This window comes from Bufo gargarizans, unplaced genomic scaffold, assembly GCF_014858855.1.
Source record: "Bufo gargarizans isolate SCDJY-AF-19 unplaced genomic scaffold, ASM1485885v1 original_scaffold_1465_pilon, whole genome shotgun sequence".
In the NCBI taxonomy this organism is placed as follows: domain Eukaryota; kingdom Metazoa; phylum Chordata; class Amphibia; order Anura; family Bufonidae; genus Bufo; species Bufo gargarizans.
Window position 1 is genome coordinate 220,880 of NW_025334371.1, and position 25,684 is coordinate 246,563.

At 42.3% G+C, this 25,684-nt stretch overlaps 1 protein-coding gene across 1 annotated transcript in view; it reads left to right on the forward strand.

Moving 5' to 3' along the window:
* Positions 1-230: 230 nt before the first annotated feature.
* LOC122923318 (sushi, von Willebrand factor type A, EGF and pentraxin domain-containing protein 1-like) overlaps positions 231-25,684 on the forward strand; it is an 82,434-nt gene continuing 56,980 nt past the window's right edge. The window contains exons 1-9 of the mRNA XM_044274101.1: positions 231-423; positions 4,518-4,700; positions 5,558-5,737; positions 8,010-8,192; positions 9,547-9,726; positions 12,573-12,722; positions 13,873-14,052; positions 18,742-18,839; positions 25,309-25,510. Coding sequence (XP_044130036.1) covers positions 336-423; positions 4,518-4,700; positions 5,558-5,737; positions 8,010-8,192; positions 9,547-9,726; positions 12,573-12,722; positions 13,873-14,052; positions 18,742-18,839; positions 25,309-25,510 — 1,444 coding nt within the window. The 5' untranslated portion in view covers positions 231-335. The remainder of the gene's footprint in view (positions 424-4,517; positions 4,701-5,557; positions 5,738-8,009; positions 8,193-9,546; positions 9,727-12,572; positions 12,723-13,872; positions 14,053-18,741; positions 18,840-25,308; positions 25,511-25,684) is intronic.

The following is a 25,684-nucleotide window of genomic DNA, read 5'->3' on the forward strand; positions in this document are numbered from 1 at the left end:
CATTATTTTTCTGTGTAAAGGGGCCTTTAGATAGCTGTTGACATCTATGTGCATCTCACCCTACGAGACTCTTAGCCTGCAAGTTCCTAAAAACAAGCAGGAAAATGTTTGCTTCCTGTTTTTCGCAATTCACTCTAAGTTCAATGTTATTTTTGAAGAACATTTATAACCACAAGGAAAATCCGAGTGTTCACAGAACTTGCTTCATGTTGAGAAATAATTTATTTAAACAGATCTGAAGTCTTCCTGCAAAAGAGGAAGAAATGTCTTCAGCTTCCATGAGAATAGACTTCTTAGACAGTTAGACACTATTTGTTGGTCAGGACCTTCTCACAATGTCTCTGGGGTGGCTACTTCTTCAGAATACTATCTGTTTAATCATTTTAGGATTTGGAGAATATGGAAACCACATAAGAGTGGCAGGTGAGTCTGGAGGAGTTATATAGACATTTTATGATGTATTTGTAGACTTCATTGTATGTTACAGGGCAGGTAACCTCACAGAGACTGGACCAGAAGATGGGCAAAAGATTCTCCAGCGGGCTCAGGCTCTGACACAAGAACCCTTTAGCAGGTGACTTTGGAGCAAACATTTGTCTCCAGAGTCAATTTCTTATGGGATGATTCAGTAACGACCTATAAGATCTTAGTGATGAGATTATAATACTGTTATAAGGGATGTGTTCTGTATATTTAGAAGTATCAGAATCCTTGCCTCTGGAGGATCCAAGAAACCCTATGACCACACTGGTCGTACACCCTTTAAGGAACAAAGCACTGTGATTTTACTGTTTCACCACAATAGAATAATCAATCTTGATATAAATTACTTGTGAAGAGATGATTTACGTTGAACCCTTTCAAATTTAGATTTCTCATCCTGTTCAGCAAAGTTGGTGCTGCCTTCATTTCACAATTTTTTTTAGTGTGATCTGGGACATTTTAAACCTTGTTTCAACAACTTGAAATTCCTCTTCTGAAGTTTTTCAAAGCTCTAGAAACAGCACATAGAACACTGACCAAAACTGTGTGCAGTAACTGAGGACTCTAACTCCATGCAGGATGGTTACAGAAAGGAACAAGAAGTCAATGGAGGAACTGAAGACAAGTGTAGTATTAATACTATAGTAGAAATGTGCTCACCACCTTAGCCCACCAATTAAAAACACTCCACAAGGAATCACATAAAAAACATCAACCAACAGCAGCAGATATCAAAAAGAAGACAATATTTCCAGCAGTCCATAAAACCCCATGTCTTCATTGTAAATTCATAAAGTCAGGAAGACAGTTCGTGTCTACTTTAGAGATGAGTGAATTTCTTGAAATTAGTTTCAGGTCCAATTTGCCAGATTTTTGGAAAACTCAAATATGTTCCGATTGCCTTAAAAGTTGGTATACCTCTGTTCTCCTGACACCTTTTTTTCTGGAAAGACTCTAAGACTAGATTAAGAAAGAGATCTTATTATGCTACTCTGGGTTTATGGGCAATATATTAGTTGCCTGGGACTTCTCTGGGTTTCTGGGAAACATATTTAAATTAGCATTCCTAAACCTATCTGATGCCAGCAGATATAAGATGTGCTAATTATTTTATATTTTTCCTTGAAACCCAGAGGAGCATTGACTGTCTTATAATACTCATCATGTGTTCTTGGCACCCTTAATAAGGAGAAATAGTGCCCCAACCAAGGCCTCTCGGGCAGCACAAACAAATGTTATTTGCTCAGCTCTGTTAAAGGGTAGTTACCCAGAAAGAAATGGGTTTCTGGGAAGAGAGATTCAGTTTTCCTTTGTTTTGGAAAGGAGATTTGCTTGTGTCCCCTTTATGAGGAGAAACCAGCAGAGCAATAAATACAAATCTTATTATGAAAAGGCACTGATTGAACAGTTTGAGGCTACCACCAAAAACTTAGTGAATAAAACAATAAAATTGACAATTAATCTGCGAAGCACAAGGAGGTAAGTATAAATATACTAGAGATGAGCAAATACAGTTTATCAATTGAGAATTCATCCTGAAGTTTAAAGAAATGGATTCTAACAAACCCAAATATTTAGCAATTTATTTCATGTGAATCAAGAGAGAGATCCTCACATGGAAAACATGTGAAATTCTGTTTTATTTCTGAAAGGATTAAAAAACATGAGTGTTTCAAAACTTTAGCACAGATGTCCAGTCATTTCTTAGCCTTTCAAACGGGATTCCTAGCATAGCTGAGAAAATAGCTAATCCAGCTTCACTTCTGCAACTAGCTCTTTCAGGACAAAAGCCATAGATCAGAGCGAAGCAGATAGAATTGACTTTTCTAGCTGAAAGACTTTGGGGTCCTCTATCTGATTACTATTTCTATTAAGGAGACCATATACTATACGTGATGACTGTTCTAGGCTGCACAATGCTCCTCTTGGTTTCTGGGAAAAATATATGCAGATTAATATGTCTAACAGCATCTGCCTTTGGAGTTACCTTATCTTTTTAGTCAAGAAAGGTAATAAGGATAAGAAAGGTAATTCCTTCTGATGCCAACTTAAAAATTATCTAATGGATACAATTTGTTAATAAGTCCTGTTGGGACTCTAGTGCCCAATTTAATGGTCCAAAAAGCCTCCCAGTACAAAATATTTTTAATTTCCAGAAAATTTCTGCTATAAGGCCACGTTCACATGTCCATTCTGGTGATCTGGCTGCCTGTTCAGGCACAAATGTTGGCTGTTGCATTTTTGCTGGAGATTGGCTGGATCACTGCCGGGTCCAGCAAGGCTGCTCTGTGTAGGAACAGCCTGCCTGATCTCCAAATGTGAATGGAGATGTGAAATTAAGTTTTTTCCACACATTTACAAGTATAATTTACTAGCGTAAACAGGAACTAATGGAAAGGAGATGTAATAACAAGGTTATAACAGTATCAGAGCGCATTCACACGACCGCTATTTGGGTCCGCATCCAAGCCACATTTTTTGTGGCTGGGACCGCAAAAGATGCGTGTGCTGTCCACATCTTTTGCTCCGTTCCATGGCCCCGCAAAAATTATAGATCATGTCCTATTCTTATCAGTTTTGTGGACAAGAATAGGCATTTCTATAACGGGCCATCCGTTCCATTCTGTAAAGAGCGAAACGAACACAGGCAGAATCCGTGTTTTGCAGATCCGCAATTTAAGGACCGCAAAACACGGCCGTGTGCATGAGCCCTTATATAGTAAATTCTGGTGATACAATTTGAATGCCTCCCTGAACATATCCTCCTAGCTGTAACGTGCGCCCCCATTGGTCTGGCTATGATGGTAACTACACAAAAATATAGACGATAGACCACAAAAACGTGGATATAAGAAATGGATGCTTGATGCAGCAAAACACATTCTACTCTAGTAAATGAAACTTAAAAACATGTTTGTGGAAAAAACTTTATTTTATCCATAGCTTATAGCAGAAATGTTACGAAAATGAAAAATATTTTCTGTAAGTATTTGCCAACTTTATCTGAGGATGCTCAAAAAATCACTGAGAAGACTAAAAGCTGTGACTAAGGCTTCGTTCACACCACCGTTCAGCCTTGCCGTTCTCCTGCTCCGTTTAGGAGCAGAAGAACGGAGAGGACGGATTCGGCACATAACGGAGCCTTTGGACCCTATAGACTATAATGGGATCTGTTAGGTTTCCGCTCAGAAGATGTTTTTGGAGCGGAGACAAAAGTCCTGCATGCACAACTTTTGTCTTTGCTCCAAAATCATCATCTGTTCGGAAACTTAACGGACCCCATTATAGTCTATATGGTCCAAATGCTCCGTTTGGCTCAGATATGTGCCGAATCTGTCCTTTCTATTCTCCTGCTTCTTAACGGAGCAGGAGAACGGAAAGGCTGAGCGGTGATGTGAACGAAGCCTAAAAGGGGAAAGTCTGGGGATTTCAGAATCCTGTTGTACACAGAAATATACGGCTTGGTAAAAAAATGTGTCCGTATGTGCTGTAATGTGAGTGCCTACGCTGCTTGTGATAATGTCCACAATATTGGAAGTCTCCTCAGTTCTGAGATCATTTATCAAATTGAACTGTAGTTTATGATGGCTCCATGGTCTATGTCACAAGCAAACCCTCAGAGACTTCATCGAAGCACATGCAAGTTCCCTGAAGTCATTTTTTTAATTTCAGGGCATTGAAAAAGTGGAAAGGCTGTACAGAGGAGGGAACTTGTGTGATTCCAGCCTTATACCTCATTCACACGTCAGTGTTCGTCAGTGATTTCCATCAGTGATTTTTGAGCAAAAACCAGGTGCGGCTCTAAACAGGTGCAGATCTTTGCCTTATGCCTCCTGTCTCTGGCTCCAAATCGCTGATAGAAAACACTGATAGAACACTGATATGTGAAGGAGGCTTTAGTCTGAAAACTTGACTGTATATAATAGAACGAGATTTGGGGGGAGGGGCATCTGGTGGAACACATAATGATGTACCCAGAGACTAATGCCCACTGACCTGATAGTCATCCTATCATTATTGTGCTTTCCCTGCAGCCCAATGTAAGCAGCCAAATCCTGATGGAAGGTCCAGACTCTCCGTAGTGAAGAGCTCCTATGCGGTGAATGAGGTGGTGGGAGTGCTGTGTATCCCGGGGTATCGACCACTTGTGAAAGAGATCACTTGTAAAAGTGTTTGGATTTTGAAGTTTCACTGGAGTAGCACTCCTCAATGTATAGGTCGGTAGAAAGCTCCGGAGAAAACGTCATAATTAGGCTTCAGCGAATCGAGCTTCAGAAACTTCATTTGTAATGAATAATACGGCATTAAAATGGATGTGTTCCGTGTACGAAAACTTGGTCTCAGCCAAAGTTGCGCGAGACTTTGGTAAATGACTTCAATATTCCTATCTGCTTATCTTAAAATAGGAATCCGAAGTGGGCTTTGGTACCGGCAGGTGCCTCGGAGCCAATTTCAGATTCCTATTTTAAAATGTTTTTAAATACGCAGATAGGAATACCGAAAGGATTCACCAATGAAGTTTTCCTACATGGAACACATACATTTTAATGCTGCACGGAATCTGCATTACAAACAACGTTTTTTTTTTAACACCGACTTCGGATCTACAATCAGAAGCTCAATTCACTCAACCCAAGTCACAATATCTTAAGTAACCATACATAACCCAAGGAGCTGCACACTGTGGTGTGAGTGACCCAAGTACCCTGCCCGACAGCGGGGAAGTTCTATAATCTGGTTCTGGTGAACATCTGACCATAAAGCTGATTCCATTAATACTTCACTTTCAGGTTCTCCTCTCTTCTGTCCAATATCACCTTTATACATTTCCCGATCATTTCCCACCATGGGTTTTTCCAATATGCCTGAAAGTTGAGACCCACAGTGACCATAGGCTATACACAATGTTATTTAAAAAAATATATATATCTGTATCAGGGATCCCCTGCTCTCTACTTTTGAACTTTATTTTTGTAATTTTGAAATGGGCAACTACAGGGAAATATTAGTATTTCTGCCGAAATAGGTTCTCTTTTCTGTATTTTATTTGCAGCAGATTTTTTTTTTCTCACAGCCCAATGTAAGAAGCCAAATCCTGCTGGTAGGTTCAGCTTGTCCATAGAGAAGGATTACTATGATGTGGATGAGGTGGTGATCGTGCAGTGTAATCAAGGGTATCGAACTCGAGGGAAGAGGATTACATGTAGATGGCCTGAGTCTGAAGATCAGTGGGACCCTGCTCCACGATGTGTAGGTGAGAAAAAGGTTCATTCACACAGGTGCAGGTCCCATATCTAATGTATCTGTATCCATAGGAGGTCCTGGGGGATGTGGGCACTAGCTGAAGGAACAAATGCATTGACCAGTATATATTTCATGGACGTAACTACCGGGGGGGAACCTTTAGAGATGAGCGAATTTCTCAAAATGAGCTGAATTTTCCAAAAAGATTTGATTCAATCCGAATGTTTTTGTGACGAATTGTGTCAACGCTGTTCTGCACCCGTTTGCCTGGGCAAACGGAGTCACACAGGGGAGGAACTGCTCCGCGACCTTCATTAAGAAAATCGAATCTTGACTTTCTCCTCGACAACTCAAAATCAGAACCATGGTCACCGACAACAGGAAGAACATGGTGTCGGTGCTGCATCAAGGAGGTCGGAGCCATGCGCCCTGCATGGCACACATGTTCAATCTAATTGTAAAGAGGTTCCTGTAGTTTTCCACCCATCTGCAAGACATACTGAAAATGGCCAGGAAACTGTGCATGTACTTCAGCCACTCTAACACTGCAAAGCACACCCACCCATTGGAACTCCACCCTTCATATGTTGGACCAACTATATGAACAGAGAAAGGCCAATTTCTTGATGATACAGATGGGCAAGGGTACTCCCCTGTGTAACTTTGATGTTAGCCAGTAGCAGCTCATGCGTGATACCTGCTGTTTGCTCGGGCCCTCTGAGGAGGCCACTTTATTTGTTAGTCGCCAGGACTACGGGATGAACAACGTCATTCCACTGCCTCATGTCCTGGAACAGATGCTGCTAAATCTGGCGGGACAGGAGATGTGGCGCCTCCATCTCATGGCCACATGAGCCCTGTGGGGGATGAACTGGAGGAGGAGGAGGACATTCGATCACAATGCGTAGAGAAGTGGGTGGTTTTTCCGCACAGGTGACAGGAGAGGAGGGGCATGAGCAGCCAGAAGTGCTACAGGGCAATGAGGCAGATGACCCAGACACACCGTGGCAGTATGCAGTGGAGATGGAGGCAGGGAGTCCCTCCGAGTCACTTGCGCAAATGGTCCGATGCATGCTCAGTTGCTTGCGTAGTGACAGATGAATTGTCACCATTTGGCAGAGGGATGACTACTGGCTCTCCACCGTGTAAGAACCTCACTACCGGACCAAAATGGGGGCCTTTTTTCTACCTGCTGAGAGGGAGGACAAACTGAACTACTATTGAGACATCCTATGTAGTGAGACATGGTGGCCGAGGTCTTAAGTGTCGGCCCTGCGGGCTGAGTAAAAGTAATAAAGGAGTGGGCTCCTGTTCAGGCCATCCGGACCTCAGCCCCCCTAGAGTTCCTTATGATTGATTACGTACAGATTGGGCACTCATACTGTTTAGTCATGACAGATCATTTCACAAAGTGTGCGGTGGCTGTGCCCACCAGAGACCAGATGTGGGCCTATAACTACATTCCCCCATAAGCTCATGTTTGGGAGCACCAGACAGGAGATTGAAGACCTCAGAGACACAGAGACACAGAGAGGAGTTATACGCAGACACATGCCATAGGACCAGTTACGGGAGAGGAAACTGTAGTTTATTATAAGATTGTGAACTTTTGTGTTGCACCGCAGGCCAGTCCGTATCATAGACCCACATAATGGTTCATGTCATTTCTAGGGTAATAACAGGTACGGTGTGACCATTTTAGTTGTGCCCGCCAGTAGGCAAAGTAGTGCGATTCTTTCTGGCATCCATTGCAGGGCGCCGTGCTGTGCAGCACAAGGGCTGAGTGTATGTAAATCCATTTTATGTTCCCAGAGGTTGAGGTTTGCGTTCAGTGTCATATTGCAGTAAATAGTCTGTTTTGCAAAAGCTGGGCTTTTCTCGTTCATGACTTCGCTGTATCCTGGAGAGCCCACCCCGATACACGGCTTACATCCATATAGTGGATGAAATGGTCCTTTTTATTATAAGAGCATGTTCACACATGTTGGCTTTGCCATTTTCAAAGAATCCAGACTCAGATTTGTAATGATGAATTATTTGTAATCAGTAAACTAAAAAGAAAATGAAATGACGGTGCAGACGTCACATAGGTGATAAGTGTCTAATTGGTGGGGCTGCCACCACTGGGACCCCCACCCATCCGACATCTCACCTATCTTGTGAATAGATGATGAGCTGTTATATGGTCCAACTCCTTTAACTGCCTCACAGAATAGACGCTTGCCTCCCATGAAAATCACATTTTTCGGATTTAACGTCTGTTTTTTCTCTTTTATAATTAGCAGAACAGTGTAAGAAGCCGAACAATAATGGGAATTACACGTTATCTGGATCTGGAAACTTCTATGATGTGGGGCAGTCTGCGACCGTGCGATGCAGCACCGGATACCAACCATTATATGAGAGGATTAAATGTGTTGCCCCGCGGAGCAGATCCGAATGGGATAATGATCCGCTCTGCATTGGTGAGTAGCTTATGGATAATTTAGAATTTCATATGTACACAGCAAAATGTCTGCTGGTCAAGCACCTCATGGGCCACCAATGCTGATATTCTGACAAGGGACAAGTATAGTCTGGTGCCACATTAGAAACATTTGTGATAGTCCTGCATTTCGGATCCTCGGGGGCACGGCCACATAAGTCCGGGGTCAATCACACAAACACACACCGGTGCTGACAATGATGTACATCTGCGCCGTTCTGTCAATGCTGCTCCAGCAATTTTGAAACTCTCCATCATCACAATATGCAGCCATTGTTGGATCCTTTGGATCACTTTAGACCTCGGAGCAAGGTCCATAATCTTTGGTGCAGTTCTCAGTATTTCCTGTGAGACCTTAGACCTGTGTGCATGTGCTCCACCATGGGAACTTACATCATCTGCAGACTTTTCTGGCCAGATATCTCCCGTGCATTGACGCCTGCAGGAGGAATGTAGCATTACGTGGCCCTCATTCAGATATATCACTAACCATCTAACAAATGGGCAGCTTGAGTCCTCCAGAGCAAGACTTAACGCCCCATTAATTGTTAGTATCCCCAACACGTATAATTTATTAAGGCCTAGGAACACTTATTTATCTGGAGCTCTGACTACAACTAGTACTTAGAGGTCAATGTAGAACTATGATGGAGGCCCAGACATTTTCATGTCACATCCCATTAAAATCATGATGTCCCCCTTGGAAAATGAAATGGCTGGCACTATATGAACTAACATGGCTTGGACAAATTTTGGCGACATGACTGAAGTCCGCAGACACAAACATGCTCCTTTGTAAGCCTACATCTACATTATGCAGCTGAACAGGACGTAGGAGGAAGAGCCTTCAGCCAGTTGGGTGGTCATGTGATCCAAGCCAGATTACAGAATCAGTAGAGGAAACGATAAGGCTAGGACTACATGTGCAGCACGACATATAGGGGACAACTACACTGCAACAAGTCACGTGACATTCATGTCGCACAACATATTTTGTAATGCTAGTCTATGGTGTACCGTGACGCGACAGTCGCACAAAAATTCATCTGGATTTTTTGCGACTGTCGTATCGCATGTTGCAGCGCAGCATCATAGACTATCATTACAAAATATGTTTCGACATGGTATGGTGCAACAAATTGTCGTGGTGTAGCCCTAGCCTAAGTATTGCTCAGTGTCTTCTCTCCATAGGTAAGCTAAAAGAGTTCAGGTCTGGAGAACCCTTTTTAGGTAACGTGTATTTGCTCCCCAGCTATTGTTTGAAGCATCTGTGGTTTTAGTTCTCCTGGAAACTTTACCATTTCTGTATTTTGTTTGGTTATTTTTTCCCACAGCACAATGTAAGAAGCCATATCCTGATGGAACCTACAGCCTGTCCGTAGAGAAGGAGTACTACAATGTGGAAGACGTGGTGACCGTGCAGTGTCATGAAGGGTATCGACCTCTAGTGAAGGAGATTAGATGTAGAAGACAAGGGTCTGCCGATCAGTGGGATCGGACACCGTGGTGTATAGGTGAGTGACTGCTCATAGATTACCTTCATAGCTGTTAACTATAGAAGGTCATGGGGGCTTGGCATCTGCTGAAGGGCATCTTTCAGAGTTAATTAGATTAGAATTGATCGCTCATCTGTAATCGGGTTCCCCAATCCCAGGTTTTGGCATTTCAGAGATGGATCACGCAAAATGGCACCAGCTCCATTTTACATTTAGAATTGAGTACACTAGTGAGGGAAACATGGCAGGGAAGATGAAAACGGAGGATGACCCCGGGCAGGGCCGTAATGCATTGCGGTCAGCCTGACAGCCAATCAGGAGGTAGGATACTGACAGACACTAACAAGAGACACAGGCTAGCCATTATAGAGTCTTGGGCAGGCAATGTTAGGATTGGGAAGAAGATACGTTAGTTAAATAGATAGAATCTACCTTGTAATTCTATCCTTAGGGACAGGATAGGGGCAGTTAGTGTATTGTGTGTTTCTTGGTGGTCTTACACTGCCCGATATTTGGGCATCGACGCTCGTCTGACAGCACAGGCTGATGCAAACTTTGAAAGGAGGAGGAAGAATTGCTACTGTAGTCGTTTCTCCCTCATTCTCTTCTACAGACGATCGTCAGCACATCCCTGATTACACAGGAAGATGTGCCGCCGACATCGGGCATCTTTCATCCAAGTGTTCGCTCATTCATCAGGTGATCAGTTGCTCGATTATACAGGCCGATTGTCAGGACCGAACGTTCATATTCGCGATATTTGGCCCACAATTGTGCAGTCTAATAGGACCATAACCGTCAGGATTTTCCCAAAATCCTGTTAAAAAAACTTTGAGTTTATAAGTAAGCCTTGCAACAATCCTATTAGTCAATAGCAGTGCACTCTATATGTTGGTCACACCCAGGGAACGTCCAATTGTTCATGTTTTCTTCCACAACCTGTTGCAATTTTTCTACAGACCCGTGATATAAGCGTCAGTTCGTTCTGAACGGCAGCCGTAACGTATAGGTTTGTTACATGCAACTGACACAAACTAAACTTAACTGATGCTCAAAATATAGGATTGTTATTTTTTATTGTTACTTTTCTGTTCTTCTGATGGATCAGAACAGAAAGCTAAACAGTGATGTGAACTCGGCCTAAGACCTCTTCCACACGGTCATTATCATTTGGTCATTATTTTTGCATCAGTATTTGTAAGCCCAAACCAGGGGCCCAAAACACAGAAGAGGCACAAATTTTTATATTTTACCTTTCTTCTGCAGGTTCCACTTCTAGTTTTGGCTTAAACTTACTGACCAATGACACAAAAAACATGATTTTTTTTTCTAAAATGATTTTATTGTATAAAACTGAAATAAATAAAAAAAAACACATATTAGGTATCGCTGCATTCGTATCAACCGGCTCTATAAAAACAACATATGATCTAACCTGTCAGGAGAACTAAAAAAACAAAACTGGTGCCAGAACTGCCATTTTGTGGTTACCTTGGTGTAATATTGATTGATCAAAAAAAATATGTACCCCAAAATAGTAACAATAAAACTGTCACCATATCCTGTAGTTTTCAAAATGGGGTCACTTTTTGTGGGTTTCCACTCTAAAGTTGCATCAGGGGGGTCTTTAAATGTGACATGACCTCCAAAATCCATACGGCGCTTCTTCCCTTCTGAGCCCTGTCGTGTGCCTATACAGCAGTTTACGGCCACATTAGGGCTGTTTCTGTAAACTGCATAATCAGGATAATAAATATTGACTTTTGTTTCGCTGTTAACCCTTTCTGTGTCACATGAAAAAATGGATTAAAAACGAAAATTAGCAAAATCCATTTTCTTTCATTCTTGAGGAACACCTAAGGCCTCTTACACACAAACTTTTTTTTTTATTTATCTTCCGTTTTTTTTGCTTTCCGTATATGGTCCGTATATGGAAACCATTCATTTCAATGGGTCTGCAAAAAAAAAATGGAATGTACTCCGTATGCCTTCCGTTTCCATATTTCCGTTTTTCCGTTCCGTTTAAAGATAGAACATGTCCTATTATTGTCCACATAACGAACAAGGATAGTACTGTTCTATCAGGGGCCAGCTGTTCGGTTCCTCAAAAAACTGAATGCACACGGACGTCATCCGTATTTTTTGTGGATCCGTTTTTTGCAGACCGCAAAATACTTAAAAAGCCATGTGCAAGAGGTCTAGAAGGTTAACAAAGTTTGTAAACTCAGTTTTAAATAACTTAAGAGGAGTAGATTCTAAAATGAGGTCATTTATGGGTGGTTTCTACTATGGAAGGACCACAAAGTCTCAGAAAACAGTCTCGGAATCACTTGGATAAGTAAAAGCGCTCCAAAATTATTACCACATAAAGTGACACATGTCAGAATTGCAAAATGTGGCTTGGTCTTGAAGGGGTTAAACAGTTAACATGTGTTCCCCCATACCATAGGTATGTTTGCCAGTGTCACTCTTATATTAATTTCTATTGTTGCCATAGTGTTCAAGAATTTATGGGGGGGGGGGGGGATTTGAAGAAAAGAGAAAAACTATGGGGGGGGATTTATCACTGGTGGTGTAAAGGAAAACGGCGCAGTTACAGCAACCAATCAGATTTATCTTTTATATTATGAAAATGAAAGGTGGGATCTGATTGGTTTGATATGGCAGCTTTGCACCATTTTTGATACGTTTCCCCTATGCGTCCGAGGAGACCTCAGATTGTCACACAAGACGAGCACTTTCCATTCGCGTAGAATCAATTTGGACCAAAATCAAATTTTCTGACAAATTATTAGATTCAGAATTGAAATGAATTTCAAAAAATTCTTCCATCTCTCGAATTAATATATTTTAATATTTTGCAGCACAAACTTTATCCGCATCTGGAAAGTTCTATGATGTGGGGGAGTCTGTGACCGTGCGATGCAGGGCGGGATACCGACCATTATATGAGAGGATTAGATGTGTGGCCCCAGGGAGAAGATCCGAGTGGGATACCGAGCCCCTGTGTATTGGTGAGTGCCATATGGATAACAAATGTACACAGCAAAGAGTCTGGTAGTCCGGCACTTCATGGCCCGGAAATGCTGATAGTCTGGCATGAGGCAAACATAGTCTGCTGCAGCATTAACAGGAAATGATTCAGCAATTCAGATCCTCGGGGGCAGGGCCACACAGTTCATTCATACGCACATGCTCCGGAGCTGACAGTGATGTCCTTAGGGCCATTCTGTTTCGGATTCTCCAGCAATCTTGAAGCTCTCTATAATTACAATATGCGCCATTGTTAATATCAGTAGAGATGAGCGAAATTTCTTAAAAGTTCAATTCGGCTGATTCGCCAAATTTCACAAAAAAATTCACTCTGTGATGAATTACTTCGTTACGAAGCGCATTTTTTGGTAAGTAGCGGGTGCAATGACAGGGAGCTGCGATAGCGCTGCCCCCGTCATTGTACCCCTCAGATGCCGCGTTCATACATGATCGCAGCATCTGAGTGTAAAATTAACAATAAGAAAAAAATTAAAGCAAACTTGCCGCCTTTATTTGCTTGCGACGGGCCGGCCGCCGCCGCTGCCATCTTGCTTGAAGATCTTGGTCAAAATCCTGTGCGGTGCAAGATTACCTCATCATGCCGTGGTGATGTATAACTTCATCACGCCGGCTGGTGTGATGATGTAATCTTGCGCCGCACAGGATTTTGGCCGAGATAATCAAGCAAGTTGGAGGATGGCGGCTCTTCGCGAGCAAATGGAGGAGGTAAGATTGAATTTTTTAGTTTTTTATACTATTTCAGTTTAAATTGATTCGCTGACAGGAAGCATGATGAAATTCGGCAAAACTAATTTATCCTGAAATTCGGATCGAATTCCACTTCATGGGACTTGATTCGCTCATCTCTAAATATCAGCCATTGTTATATCCTTTGGATCACTTTGATCCGTGGAGTAAGGTGGAGCCTTGTGGACCCAGGGGTGAGATTAATGCATCCATAGTCCTAAGGAAGACGGATTATCTAATCTGTAGGACATATTGATTCTCAGAGCCCTATAGTTCCCCATCATGTAATATAAGGCTCAGTCGGGAGCGCCCCCCCCCCCCCCCCCCCCACATAGTGGACTCGAAATATGCAGAATTATTATTTTTATTCTTTCTTCTCCACAGCACAATGTAAGAAGCCAAATCCTGATGGAAGGTACAGCCTGTCCGTAGAGAAGGAGTACTATGATGTGGGGGAGTCTGTGACCGTGCGATGTAGTGAGGGGCATCGACCACAAGTGAAGAGGATTACATGTAGAAGCTGGGGGTCGGCAGTACACTGGGACTGGACACCACTGTGCATAAGTGAGTAGAACAGAGCATTCACAGATGCAGGTAATTTATACATCTATAGGGGGACATGGGGCCACAGTACAATGTAGGGGAAATTTACACATGAATTCACTACACAGTATACCGTCCATTGCCGTAACTTCTGGGGAGCGGAAATATCACTGCTATGGGGATCATCAGCCGGGAGAAGGAGACCCAAAGAAGGACAAGAAGAAACCTATAGAGGATGATGGCATCCTAGGGAGGGCAAAAGGGAAGGATGAAGAGGAAGATACTCAGGAGGGCCCAAGGAAGATTAAGAGGAAGGCTGCAGTGTAGGAGGACAGGCAAGAGGGACAAGGGAAAGACTATGAAGGAGGAGGACACCTGAGTAGACACTATGAAGGAAATCCTGTAGAGGAGAACACCCAGGAGGAGGCCTGCTGAGGAGGACACTCAGGAAGAACAATAGTAATACTGAAATGAGGAGGACAAAGCAAGGCTGCAGAGGAGAAAGACACTGGGAGTGTAAGAAATATACTCTAAATGAGGGGGAGGAGGACATCAAAGAGGCACAAGTGAGGTTGCAGTTATGACTATTTTGTTTAAAGAGAAAAAGCCATGGTTTTGGAAGTGTCATATAATACATGGATGTGATTCTTCAGAAACAATTCTAATAGCTTCTGAGTCCCAGACATTGATTTCACCCAAACCAAAGGTGTGTGGACGACATAGAGCCGGAAGAAATCCCAGACCACTACCTTGCCCTACATAAGGCTTTATGGAGGAATTTATCATTTGGGTCATAGATGAGCGAACCGAGCTTCGGATGTTCCATTTCAAACTTTAAACCGGACTCTGGTTCGGTTTTGACTGGTACCTCGGAACTGAACCCGAGTTCGGTTTCAAGTTTTGAAGAGGTTTTCCACTTCAACTAAGTCATTGTTATTGGCACTGTCTATGGGGACCTCATGCTACCCTGATGACCGAATGCACACACGGATTAGCCTCATTGAAATTCAAAGGGGAATATTCTGGGGGGTTTTCATGCAGAATCCATGGAAATAATAAACATATTTCACCGCTTGTGAGTGGTGTATAACCTACCTGATTCACTTAAAGTAACTGCAGAATGGAATAGTGTCATGCTGACATACTACTGAACATGGTTGCAATGATGACAGGCTTTACACCACATCAGCCAATGCCTGGCATTGTGCAGTGATCTCAGGCTTGTGTGCAGCTGCTCCACCATGGACACCCATTTCACACAGTGGCACACGCACAGTTCTCTTATCTTCCAGAGACAGTTCAGAATTTGTTTAGTGAGATATTGGAGTGAAGGTGGGCACATCCGTCTTGCAATCCAACGACCAGACATGTGAACACAGGGTTAAATATAAATTAAACTCTCCTAAAAATTCACATACAATAGAAAGGATCTTAGAAAATGCAGTAATTTAAAAAATATAAAATCATTATGCAGATTAGACACATCACCTAACCTGTAGATCAGTAATAAGGTCTTATGGTGGAAGGTCCTCATTAATTACCGCACAGGATTTATAATTCCCTGAATCCTATAAACACAATAAATATCAGAACTGCATCAGATGGATTAAAGACATAAAAGAGTAGTTAAAAAAGACAACCTCTTACTTTTCTAGAGGAGTCTAGGAGAAGCTGGAATATACTGCCCCAACTAATCATAAAATAATGGACACCTACAGATAGATTCTGCTTGTCCAAATCTATGGTGCCAAACCACACTTACTGTACCCTCTTATTTGTTGTGTTGGGACATGATGGCACTTCAGGGTGACACCAATAGGCAGAGGGCCGCCAATCAAACTGAGCCAGGCAGAAATTATCCACCTGTGGTATGAGCGCCTACAGCAGAAGATACAACTGCTGCCGGCTCCATTACAGGTGACTGCTGCCGGCTCCATTACAAGTGACTGCTGCCAGCTCCATTACACAGCAGAGAACTTTATGTTCTATAAAACACTTATATCACCTCCAAAAGACCCAGCCTATATCAACAACACCTACACTATATTTGGCTTTCAGGTGAAGTTTAAGGAAACTGTAAAAAGTTCCGGCTCCAGTGATATTATATCATGAAGGTCGGGCATTAAGTAGAAGCAGCAATGGTGATTTCCTCATCTCAAACTATTTATTGACACAGAAGCCGCCACCATTTCTGGGTAGACCGCCACAAGATGTCAGCGTCTCAAGAACTTGTCATGTGGCCTTGAGCATCAATTACAGCTTGACAACGTCGTCTCCTGCTGTTCTCAAGTCAACTTATTGTCCGCTGAGGCATGTCATGGGCCCTCAGGTCATTAAGGTTCTGGGGTACAGAGTTACGAGCCTCTACACGGCGACTCTGCTAATCCTATAGGTTTTCTATGGGATTCAGGTCTGGAGAAAGTGCAGGCCACTCCATGTGAGGTCCCCCAGTCTCCCGCAGCCATTCTCTAATGATGCCACCTTGATGAGCTGGCGCATTGTCCTCCATGAAGATGAAATCAGGCCTGTGTTGTTCCTGCAGAGGCACAATGACTGGATAAATGATGCTCTTGTCACTGGACCATTCACACAGTGTAGGGCAGTTCTGTATTGACTAGACACACCTGCCCACACTGTAACACCACCACCCCCATGTGGCATTCATCATCTGGTTCCACAAGACATTGCTCATAATGAAGCAGTCATCAGTGTGGGATGTGGCCAAAGGGATGTCCACTTTTATGCCTTTCTGTGACTCTTCCAATCTTTATCTCTGATACAACCTGCTGGTGACACTCTAAGCTCAGTGGCCACCTCCGTCTGAGAACATCCTACTTGAAGCCTTACAATGGCGAGGTACTGTTGATGAATTGTTAGGTGTAGTCTTGGTCTTATGATGTTAAAACGTGAACAGCATGATGAGGAGGAATGTTTAAATACCAATTCTAAGGCCCCTTTCACACAGGCGTTGCGGAAACATGTGCGGGTGCGTTGCGGGAACACCCGTGATTTTTCCGCGCGAGTGCAAAACATTGTCATGCGTTTTGCACTTGCGTGAGAAAAATCATCATGTTTGGTACCCAAACCTGAACTTCTTCACAGAAGTTCAGGCTTGGGATTGTTATTCTGTAGATTGTATTATTTTCCCTTATAACATGGTTATAAGGGAAAATAATAGCATTCTGAATACAGACTGCATAGTACAATAGCGCTGGAGGGGTTAAAAAAAAAGAAAAAAAAATTTGACTCACCTTAGTCCACTTGTTCGCGTAGCCCGGCTTCTCTCCTTCTGTCTTCATCTTTGCTTTGTGTAGCAACAAGGACCTTTGGTGACGTCACAGTCATCACACGATCCATCACCATGGTAAAAGATCATGTGATGACCGGAGTGACGTCATCACAGGTCCTGTTCATGTAATTAATGCTCACCCCAGGTCCTGTTCAGCAAAGGAGACAGAAGGAGATGCCGGCTGCGCGAGCAAGTAGATTAAGGTGAGTTAAATAATAATTATTATTTTTTAACCCCTCCAGCGCTATTGTACTATGCAGTCTGTATTCAAAATGCTATTATTTTCCCTTATAACCATGTTATAAGGGAAAATAATAATGATCGGGTCTCCATCCCGATCGTCTCCTAGCAACCGTGCGTGAAAATCGCACCGCATCTGCACTGGCTTGTGGATGCTTGCGATTTTCATGCAACCCCATTCACTTCTATGGGGCCTGCATTGCGTGGATTATCGCACTGCAACGCACAATATAGAGCATGCTGCGATTTTCGCGCAACGCATAATTGATGCGTGAAAATCACCGCTCATGTGAACAGCCCCATAGAAATGAATGGGTCGGGATTCAGTGCGGGTGCAATGCGTTCAACTCACGCATCGCATCTGTGCGGAAAACTCGCCCGTGTGAAAGGGGCCTAATTGAACCAAGAAATTTATAGGGACGATTCATGTTGTGAACTTTGCTGTTAAGCTCCATGTTAGAGATCAGCAAGTTGTGCAAAAAGTCCTTAAACATTGAGCAGTTGGACATGTGCATTCAGAAGGTTAGAGAAGGTCACATTAAGTTCTCCTGTGACGGTTAGAAGGAATTTTAAGTTCAGCCAAATATCCCAAACTTTTTGTGAGTAGTGTGTATGTTCTATAGAACCCCTATATCACCTCTTTCTCCGCACCTTTCTTTTGCCGTACATCTGCCCTGCTTTGGTAGTTGGTCTCTTGCTCTTTCAGGCCTCTCCCTGGCTGGTACCATGATCCATGGGTGGCTAAAGGGTCAGCTCCCTGCACTTTTTCCCTCTCACTTCACTATCTATGTACAGACAACCCTACACTGCGCTGACTCACTCCTCTCTGTGGTTGTAGGGTCCGGCCTATTATCTCAAGTCTGATTACTATACAAATACACAGTAAAGCCCAGCTTGGGAATATAGCAGCCTAAATGTAGGAATCGTGAAGTAAACCCCTTTCTGCAGCGGAGCATTGCTCTGCTAGTGCCGGAGATGAACGGTCTGGAATACATTGTTTACCTTCTGAGGACTCCATTTGGTGATGTTAGATCTGGATCGATCTGTGACCAGTTTATTACATTGTATGACTTTATTAAACAGCAGAGTAAAGTGTCGGCGCCCTGTGGCTCTTCTCTATACAGGACTTGTAGGGCACACTCTCCCCATAACGCAGTTCTTTATTTCTTCTCCATGTTTAGTCCCCAATCTTCCACATATAATGAAAGGTCCGAGCATGGAGGATGGCCGCATACGATGGATCCTCCTGAACAGAGAGGGGCTCGTCACTGGCTATAAGGTAGGTGGATGGAGGTAACTACTCTGTAATGACTATAGTCCAGGAGCTGCCATTCACTGGGACTCTCCAGATGGAGACTGGGGGGCGCCATCATATTGATGCAAAGCCGACACAGTCAATGACATTCCAGTCCGGTGCTCCACAAGACAACACATACATCTACACTAGATCCTGCTCCATCTGTATATAGTAATTTACTAATCACATGTCTACACTAGATCCCGCTCCATCTGTATATGGTGTTATACTAATCACACGTCTACACTAGATCCCGTTCCATCTGTGTATAGTGTTATCCTAATCACATGTCTACACTAGATCCCGCTCCATCTGTATATAGTGTTATCCTAATCACATGTCTACACTAGATCCCGCTCCATCTGTATATGGTGTTATACTAATCACACGTCTACACTAGATCCCGTTCCATCTGTGTATAGTGTTATCCTAATCACATGTCTACACTAGATCCCGCTCCATCTGTATATAGTGTTATCCTAATCACACGTCTACACTAGATCCCGCTCCATCTGCATATAGTGTTATACTAATCACACGTCTACACTAGATCCCGCTCCATCTGTATATAGTGCTATACTAATCACACGTCTACACTAGATCCCGCTCCATCTGTATATAGTGTTATACTAATCACATGTCTACACTAGATCCCGCTCCATCTGTATACAGTGTTATCCTAATCACACGTCTACACTAGATCCTGCTCCATCTGTATATAGTGTTATACTAATCACACACCTACACTAGATCCCGCTCCATCTGTATATAGTGTTATACTAATCACACGTCTACACTAGATCCCGCTCCATCTGTATATAGTGTTATACTAATCACACACCTACACTAGATCCCGCTCCATCTGTATATAGTGTTATACTAATCACACGTCTACACTAGATCCCGCTCCATCTGTATATAGTGTTATACTAATCACACACCTACACTAGATCCCGCTCCATCTGTATATAGTGTTATACTAATCACACGTCTACACTAGATCCCGCTCCATCTGTATATAGTGTTACACTAATCACACATCTACACTAGATCCTGCTCCATCTGTATATAGTAATTTACTAATCACATGTCTACACTAGATCCCGCTCCATCTGTATATGGTGTTATACTAATCACACGTCTACACTAGATCCCGTTCCATCTGTGTATAGTGTTATCCTAATCACATGTCTACACTAGATCCCGCTCCATCTGTATATAGTGTTATCCTAATCACACGTCTACACTAGATCCCGCTCCATCTGTATATAGTGTTATACTAATCACACACCTACACTAGATCCCGCTCCATCTGTATATAGTGTTATACTAATCACACACCTACACTAGATCCCGCTCCATCTGTATATAGTGTTATACCAATCACACGTCTACACTAGATCCCGCTCCATCTGTATATAGTGTTATACCAATCACACGTCTACACTAGATCCCGCTCCATCTGTATATAGTGTTATACTAATCACACGTCTACACTAGATCCCGCTCCATCTGTATATAGTGTTATACTAATCACATGTCTACACTAGATCCCGCTCCATCTGTATATAGTGTTATACTAATCACACGTCTACACTAGATCCCGCTCCATCTGTATATAGTGTTATACTAATCACACGTCTACACTAGATCCCGCTCCATCTGTATATAGTGTTATACTAATCAAATGTCTACACTAGATCCCGCTCCATCTGTATATAGTGTTATACTAATCACACGCCTACACTAGATCCTGCTTATCTGTATATAGTGCTATACTAATCAAATGTCTACACTAGATCCTGCTCCATCTGTATATAGTGTTACACTAATCACACGTCTACACTAGATCCTGCTCCATCTGTATATAGTGTTATACTAATCACACCTCTACACTAGATCCTGCTCCATCTGTATATAGTGCTATCCTAATCACACGTCTACACTAGATCCCGCTCCATCTGTATATAGTGTTATACCAATCACACGTCTACACTAGATCCCGCTCCATCTGTATATAGTGTTATACCAATCACACGTCTACACTAGATCCCGCTCCATCTGTATATAGTGTTATACTAATCACACGTCTACACTAGATCCCGCTCCATCTGTATATAGTGTTATACTGATTACACATCTACACTAGATCCTGCTCCATCTGTATATAGTGTTATACTAATCAAATGTCTACACTAGATCCTGCTCCATCTGTATATAGTGTTATACTAATCACACGTCTACACTAGATCCCGCTCCATCTGTATATAGTGTTATACTAATCACACGTCTACACTAGATCCCGCTCCATCTGTATATAGTGTTATACTAATCACACGTCTACACTAGATCCCGCTCCATCTGTATATAGTGTTATACTAATCACACGTCTACACTAGATCCCGCTCCATCTGTATATAGTGTTATACTAATCACACGTCTACACTAGATCCCGCTCCATCTGTATATAGTGTTATACTAATCAAATGTCTACACTAGATCCTGCTCCATCTGTATATAGTGTTATACTAATCAAATGTCTACACTAGATCCTGCTCCATCTGTATATAGTCATTTACTAATCATATGTCTACACTAGATCCCGCTCCATCTGTATATAGTGTTATACTAATCACACGTCTACACTAGATCCCGCTCCATCTGTATATAGTGTTATACTAATCACACGTCTACACTAGATCCCGCTCCATCTGTATATAGTGTTACACTAATCACACGTCTACACTAGATCCCGCTCCATCTGTATATAGTGTTACACTAATCACACGTCTACACTAGATCCCGCTCCATCTGTATATAGTGGTACACTAATCACACGTCTACACTAGATCCCGCTCCATCAGTATATAGTGTTATACTAATCACACGTCTACACTGGATCCCGCTCCATCTGTATATGGTGTTATACTAATCACACGTCTACACTAGATCCCGCTCCATCTGTATATAGTGTTATACTAATCACACGTCTACACTAGATCCCGCTCCATCTGTATATAGTGTTATACTAATCACACGTCTACACTAGATCCCGCTCCATCTGTATATAGTGTTATCCTAATCACACGTCTACACTAGCTCCCGCTCCATCTGTATATAGTGTTATACTAATCAAATGTCTACACTAGATCCTGCTCCATCTGTATATAGTGATTTACTAATCATATGTCTACACTAGATCCCGCTCCATCTGTATATAGTGTTATCCTAATCACACGTCTACACTAGATCCCGCTCCATCTGTATATAGTGTTATACTAATCACACGTCTACACTAGATCCCGCTCCATCTGTATATAGTGTTACACTAATCACACGTCTACACTAGATCCCACTCCATCTGTATATAGTGTTACACTAATCACACGTCTACACTAGATCCCGCTCCATCTGTATATAGTGGTACACTAATCACACGTCTACACTAGATCCCGCTCCATCAGTATATAGTGTTATACTAATCACACGTCTACACTAGATCCCGCTCCATCTGTATATGGTGTTATACTAATCACACGTCTACACTAGATCCCGCTCCATCTGTATATAGTGTTATACTAATCACACGTCTACACTAGATCCCGCTCCATCTGTATATAGTGTTATACTAATCACACGTCTACACTAGATCCCGCTCCATCTGTATATAGTGTTATCCTAATCACACGTCTACACTAGCTCCCGCTCCATCTATATATAGTGTTATACTAATCACACGTCTACACTAGATCCCGCTCCATCTGTATATAGTGTTATACTAATCACACGTCTACACTAGATCCCGCTCCATCTGTATATAGTGTTATACTAATCACACGTCTACACTAGATCCCGCTCCATCTGTATATAGTGTTATACTAATCACACGTCTACACTAGATCCCGCTCCATCTGTATATAGTGTTACACTAATCACACGTCTACACTAGATCCCGCTCCATCTGTATATAGTGTTACACTAATCACACGTCTACACTAGATCCCGCTCCATCTGTATATAGTGGTACACTAATCACACGTCTACACTAGATCCCGCTCCATCAGTATATAGTGTTATACTAATCACACGTCTACACTAGATCCTGCTCCATCTGTATATAGTGTTATACTAATCACACGTCTACACTAGATCCTGCTCCATCTGTATATAGTGTTATACTAATCACACGTCTACACTAGATCCCGCTCCATCTGTATATAGTGTTATACTAATCACACGTCTACACTAGATCCCGCTCCATCTGTATATAGTGTTATCCTAATCACACGTCTACACTAGCTCCCGCTCCATCTGTATATAGTGTTATACTAATCACACGTCTACACTAGATCCCGCTCCATCTGTATATAGTGTTATACTAATCACACGTCTACACTAGATCCCGCTCCATCTGTATATAGTGTTATCCTAATCACACGTCTACACTAGCTCCCGCTCCATCTGTATATAGTGTTATACTAATCACACGTCTACACTAGATCCCGCTCCATCTGTATATAGTGTTATACTAATCACACGTCTACACTAGATCCTGCTCCATCTGTATATAGTGTTATCCTAATCACACGTCTACACTAGATCCTGCTCCATCTGTACATAGTGTTATACCAATCACACGTCTACACTAGATCCCGCTCCATCTGTATATAGTGTTATACTAATCACACATCTACACTAGATCCCGCTCCATCTGTATATAGTGTTATACTAATCAAATGTCTACACTAGATCCTGCTCCATCTGTATATAGTATTATACTAATCACACATCTACACTAGATCCTGCTCCATCTGTATATAGTGTTATACTAATCACATGTCTACACTAGATCCCGCTCCATCTGTATATAGTGTTATACTAATCACACGTCTACACTAGATCCCGCTCCATCTGTATATAGTGTTATCCTAATCACACGTCTACACTAGATCCTGCTCCATCTGTATATAGTGTTACACTAATCACACGTCTACACTAGATCCCGCTCCATCTGTATATAGTGTTATCCTAATTACACGTCTACACTAGATCCTGCTCTATCTGTATATAGTGTTATACTAATCACACATCTACACTAGATCCTGCTCCATCTGCATAAAGTGTTATACTGATCACACGTCTACACTAGATCCCGCTCCATCTGTATATAGTGTTATACTAATCACACGTCTACACTAGATCCTGCTCCATCTGTATATAGTGTTATACTAATCACACGTCTACACTAGATCCCGCTCCATCTGTATCTAGTGTTACACTAATCACACGTCTACACTAGATCCCGCTCCATCTGTATATAGTATTATACTAATCACACGTATACACTAGATCCCGCTCCATCTGTATATAGTGTTATACTAATTACACATCTACACTAGATCCTGCTCCATCTGTATATAGTGTTATCCTAATCACACGTCTACACTAGATCCTGCTCCATCTGTATATAGTGTTATACTAATCACACGTCTACACTAGATCCCGCTCCATCTGTATATAGTGTTATACTAATCACATGTCTACACTAGATCCCGCTCCATCTGTATATAGTGTTATACTAATCACAGGTCTACACTAGATCCCGCTCCATCTGTATATAGTGTTATACTAATCACACGTCTACACTAGATCCTGCTCCATCTGTATATAGTGTTATCCTAATTACACGTCTACACTAGATCCTGCTCCATCTGTATCTAGTGTTACACTAATCACACGTCTACACTAGATCCCGCTCCATCTGTATATAGTATTATACTAATCACACGTATACACTAGATCCCGCTCCATCTGTATATAGTGTTATACTAATTACACATCTACACTAGATCCTGCTCCATCTGTATATAGTGTTATCCTAATCACACGTCTACACTAGATCCTGCTCCATCTGTATATAGTGTTACACTAATCACACGTCTACACTAGATCCTGCTCCATCTGTATATAGTGTTATACTAATCACACCTCTACACTAGATCCTGCTCCATCTGTATCTAGTGTTATACTAATCACACGTCTACACTAGATCCCGCTCCATCTGTATATAGTGTTATACTAATCACACGTCTACACTAGATCCCGCTCCATCTGTATCTAGTGTTATACTAATCACACGTCTACACTAGATCCCGCTCCATCTGTATATAGTGCTATACTGATCACATATCTACACTAGATCCCGCTCCATCTGTATCTAGTGTTATACTAATCACACGTCTACACTAGATCCTGCTCCATCTGTATCTAGTGTTATACTAATCACACGTCTACACTAGATCCCGCTCCATCTGTATATAGTGTTATACTAATCACATGTCTACACTAGATCCCGCTCCATCTGTATATAGTGTTATACTAATCACAGGTCTACACTAGATCCCGCACCATCTGTATATAGTGTTATACTAATCACACGCTACAATTGCAGCTGGACATCGAGGCGCGAAGAGATTCTGACCCGTCAGTCACTGGGCACCAGTCTCACTGGTTCCCCCCCAATGTGACAGAATGTGAAATCCTTCTCCAGCCAGGAACCAATTACACAGTGACAATCAGAGCAGTGACATCATCAGGAGGCGGGGCTAGTGCTGTATATGTGGTAGAGACGCCCCCTAGTGGTGGGAGGAGAAGTGAGTATTAAGCCTTCTGTTTACTCTCTGTACTCTCCAGTGTCAGCCCTATTGGTTGATTAACATGGGCATTTCCACATCCAAAAATACTCAAATTATTGTAGTATAAAAGTATTTTTTCTGTCTAGAGCCCTCACTAATGTAAAAAATACATTAACATTTCCGAATCAACAT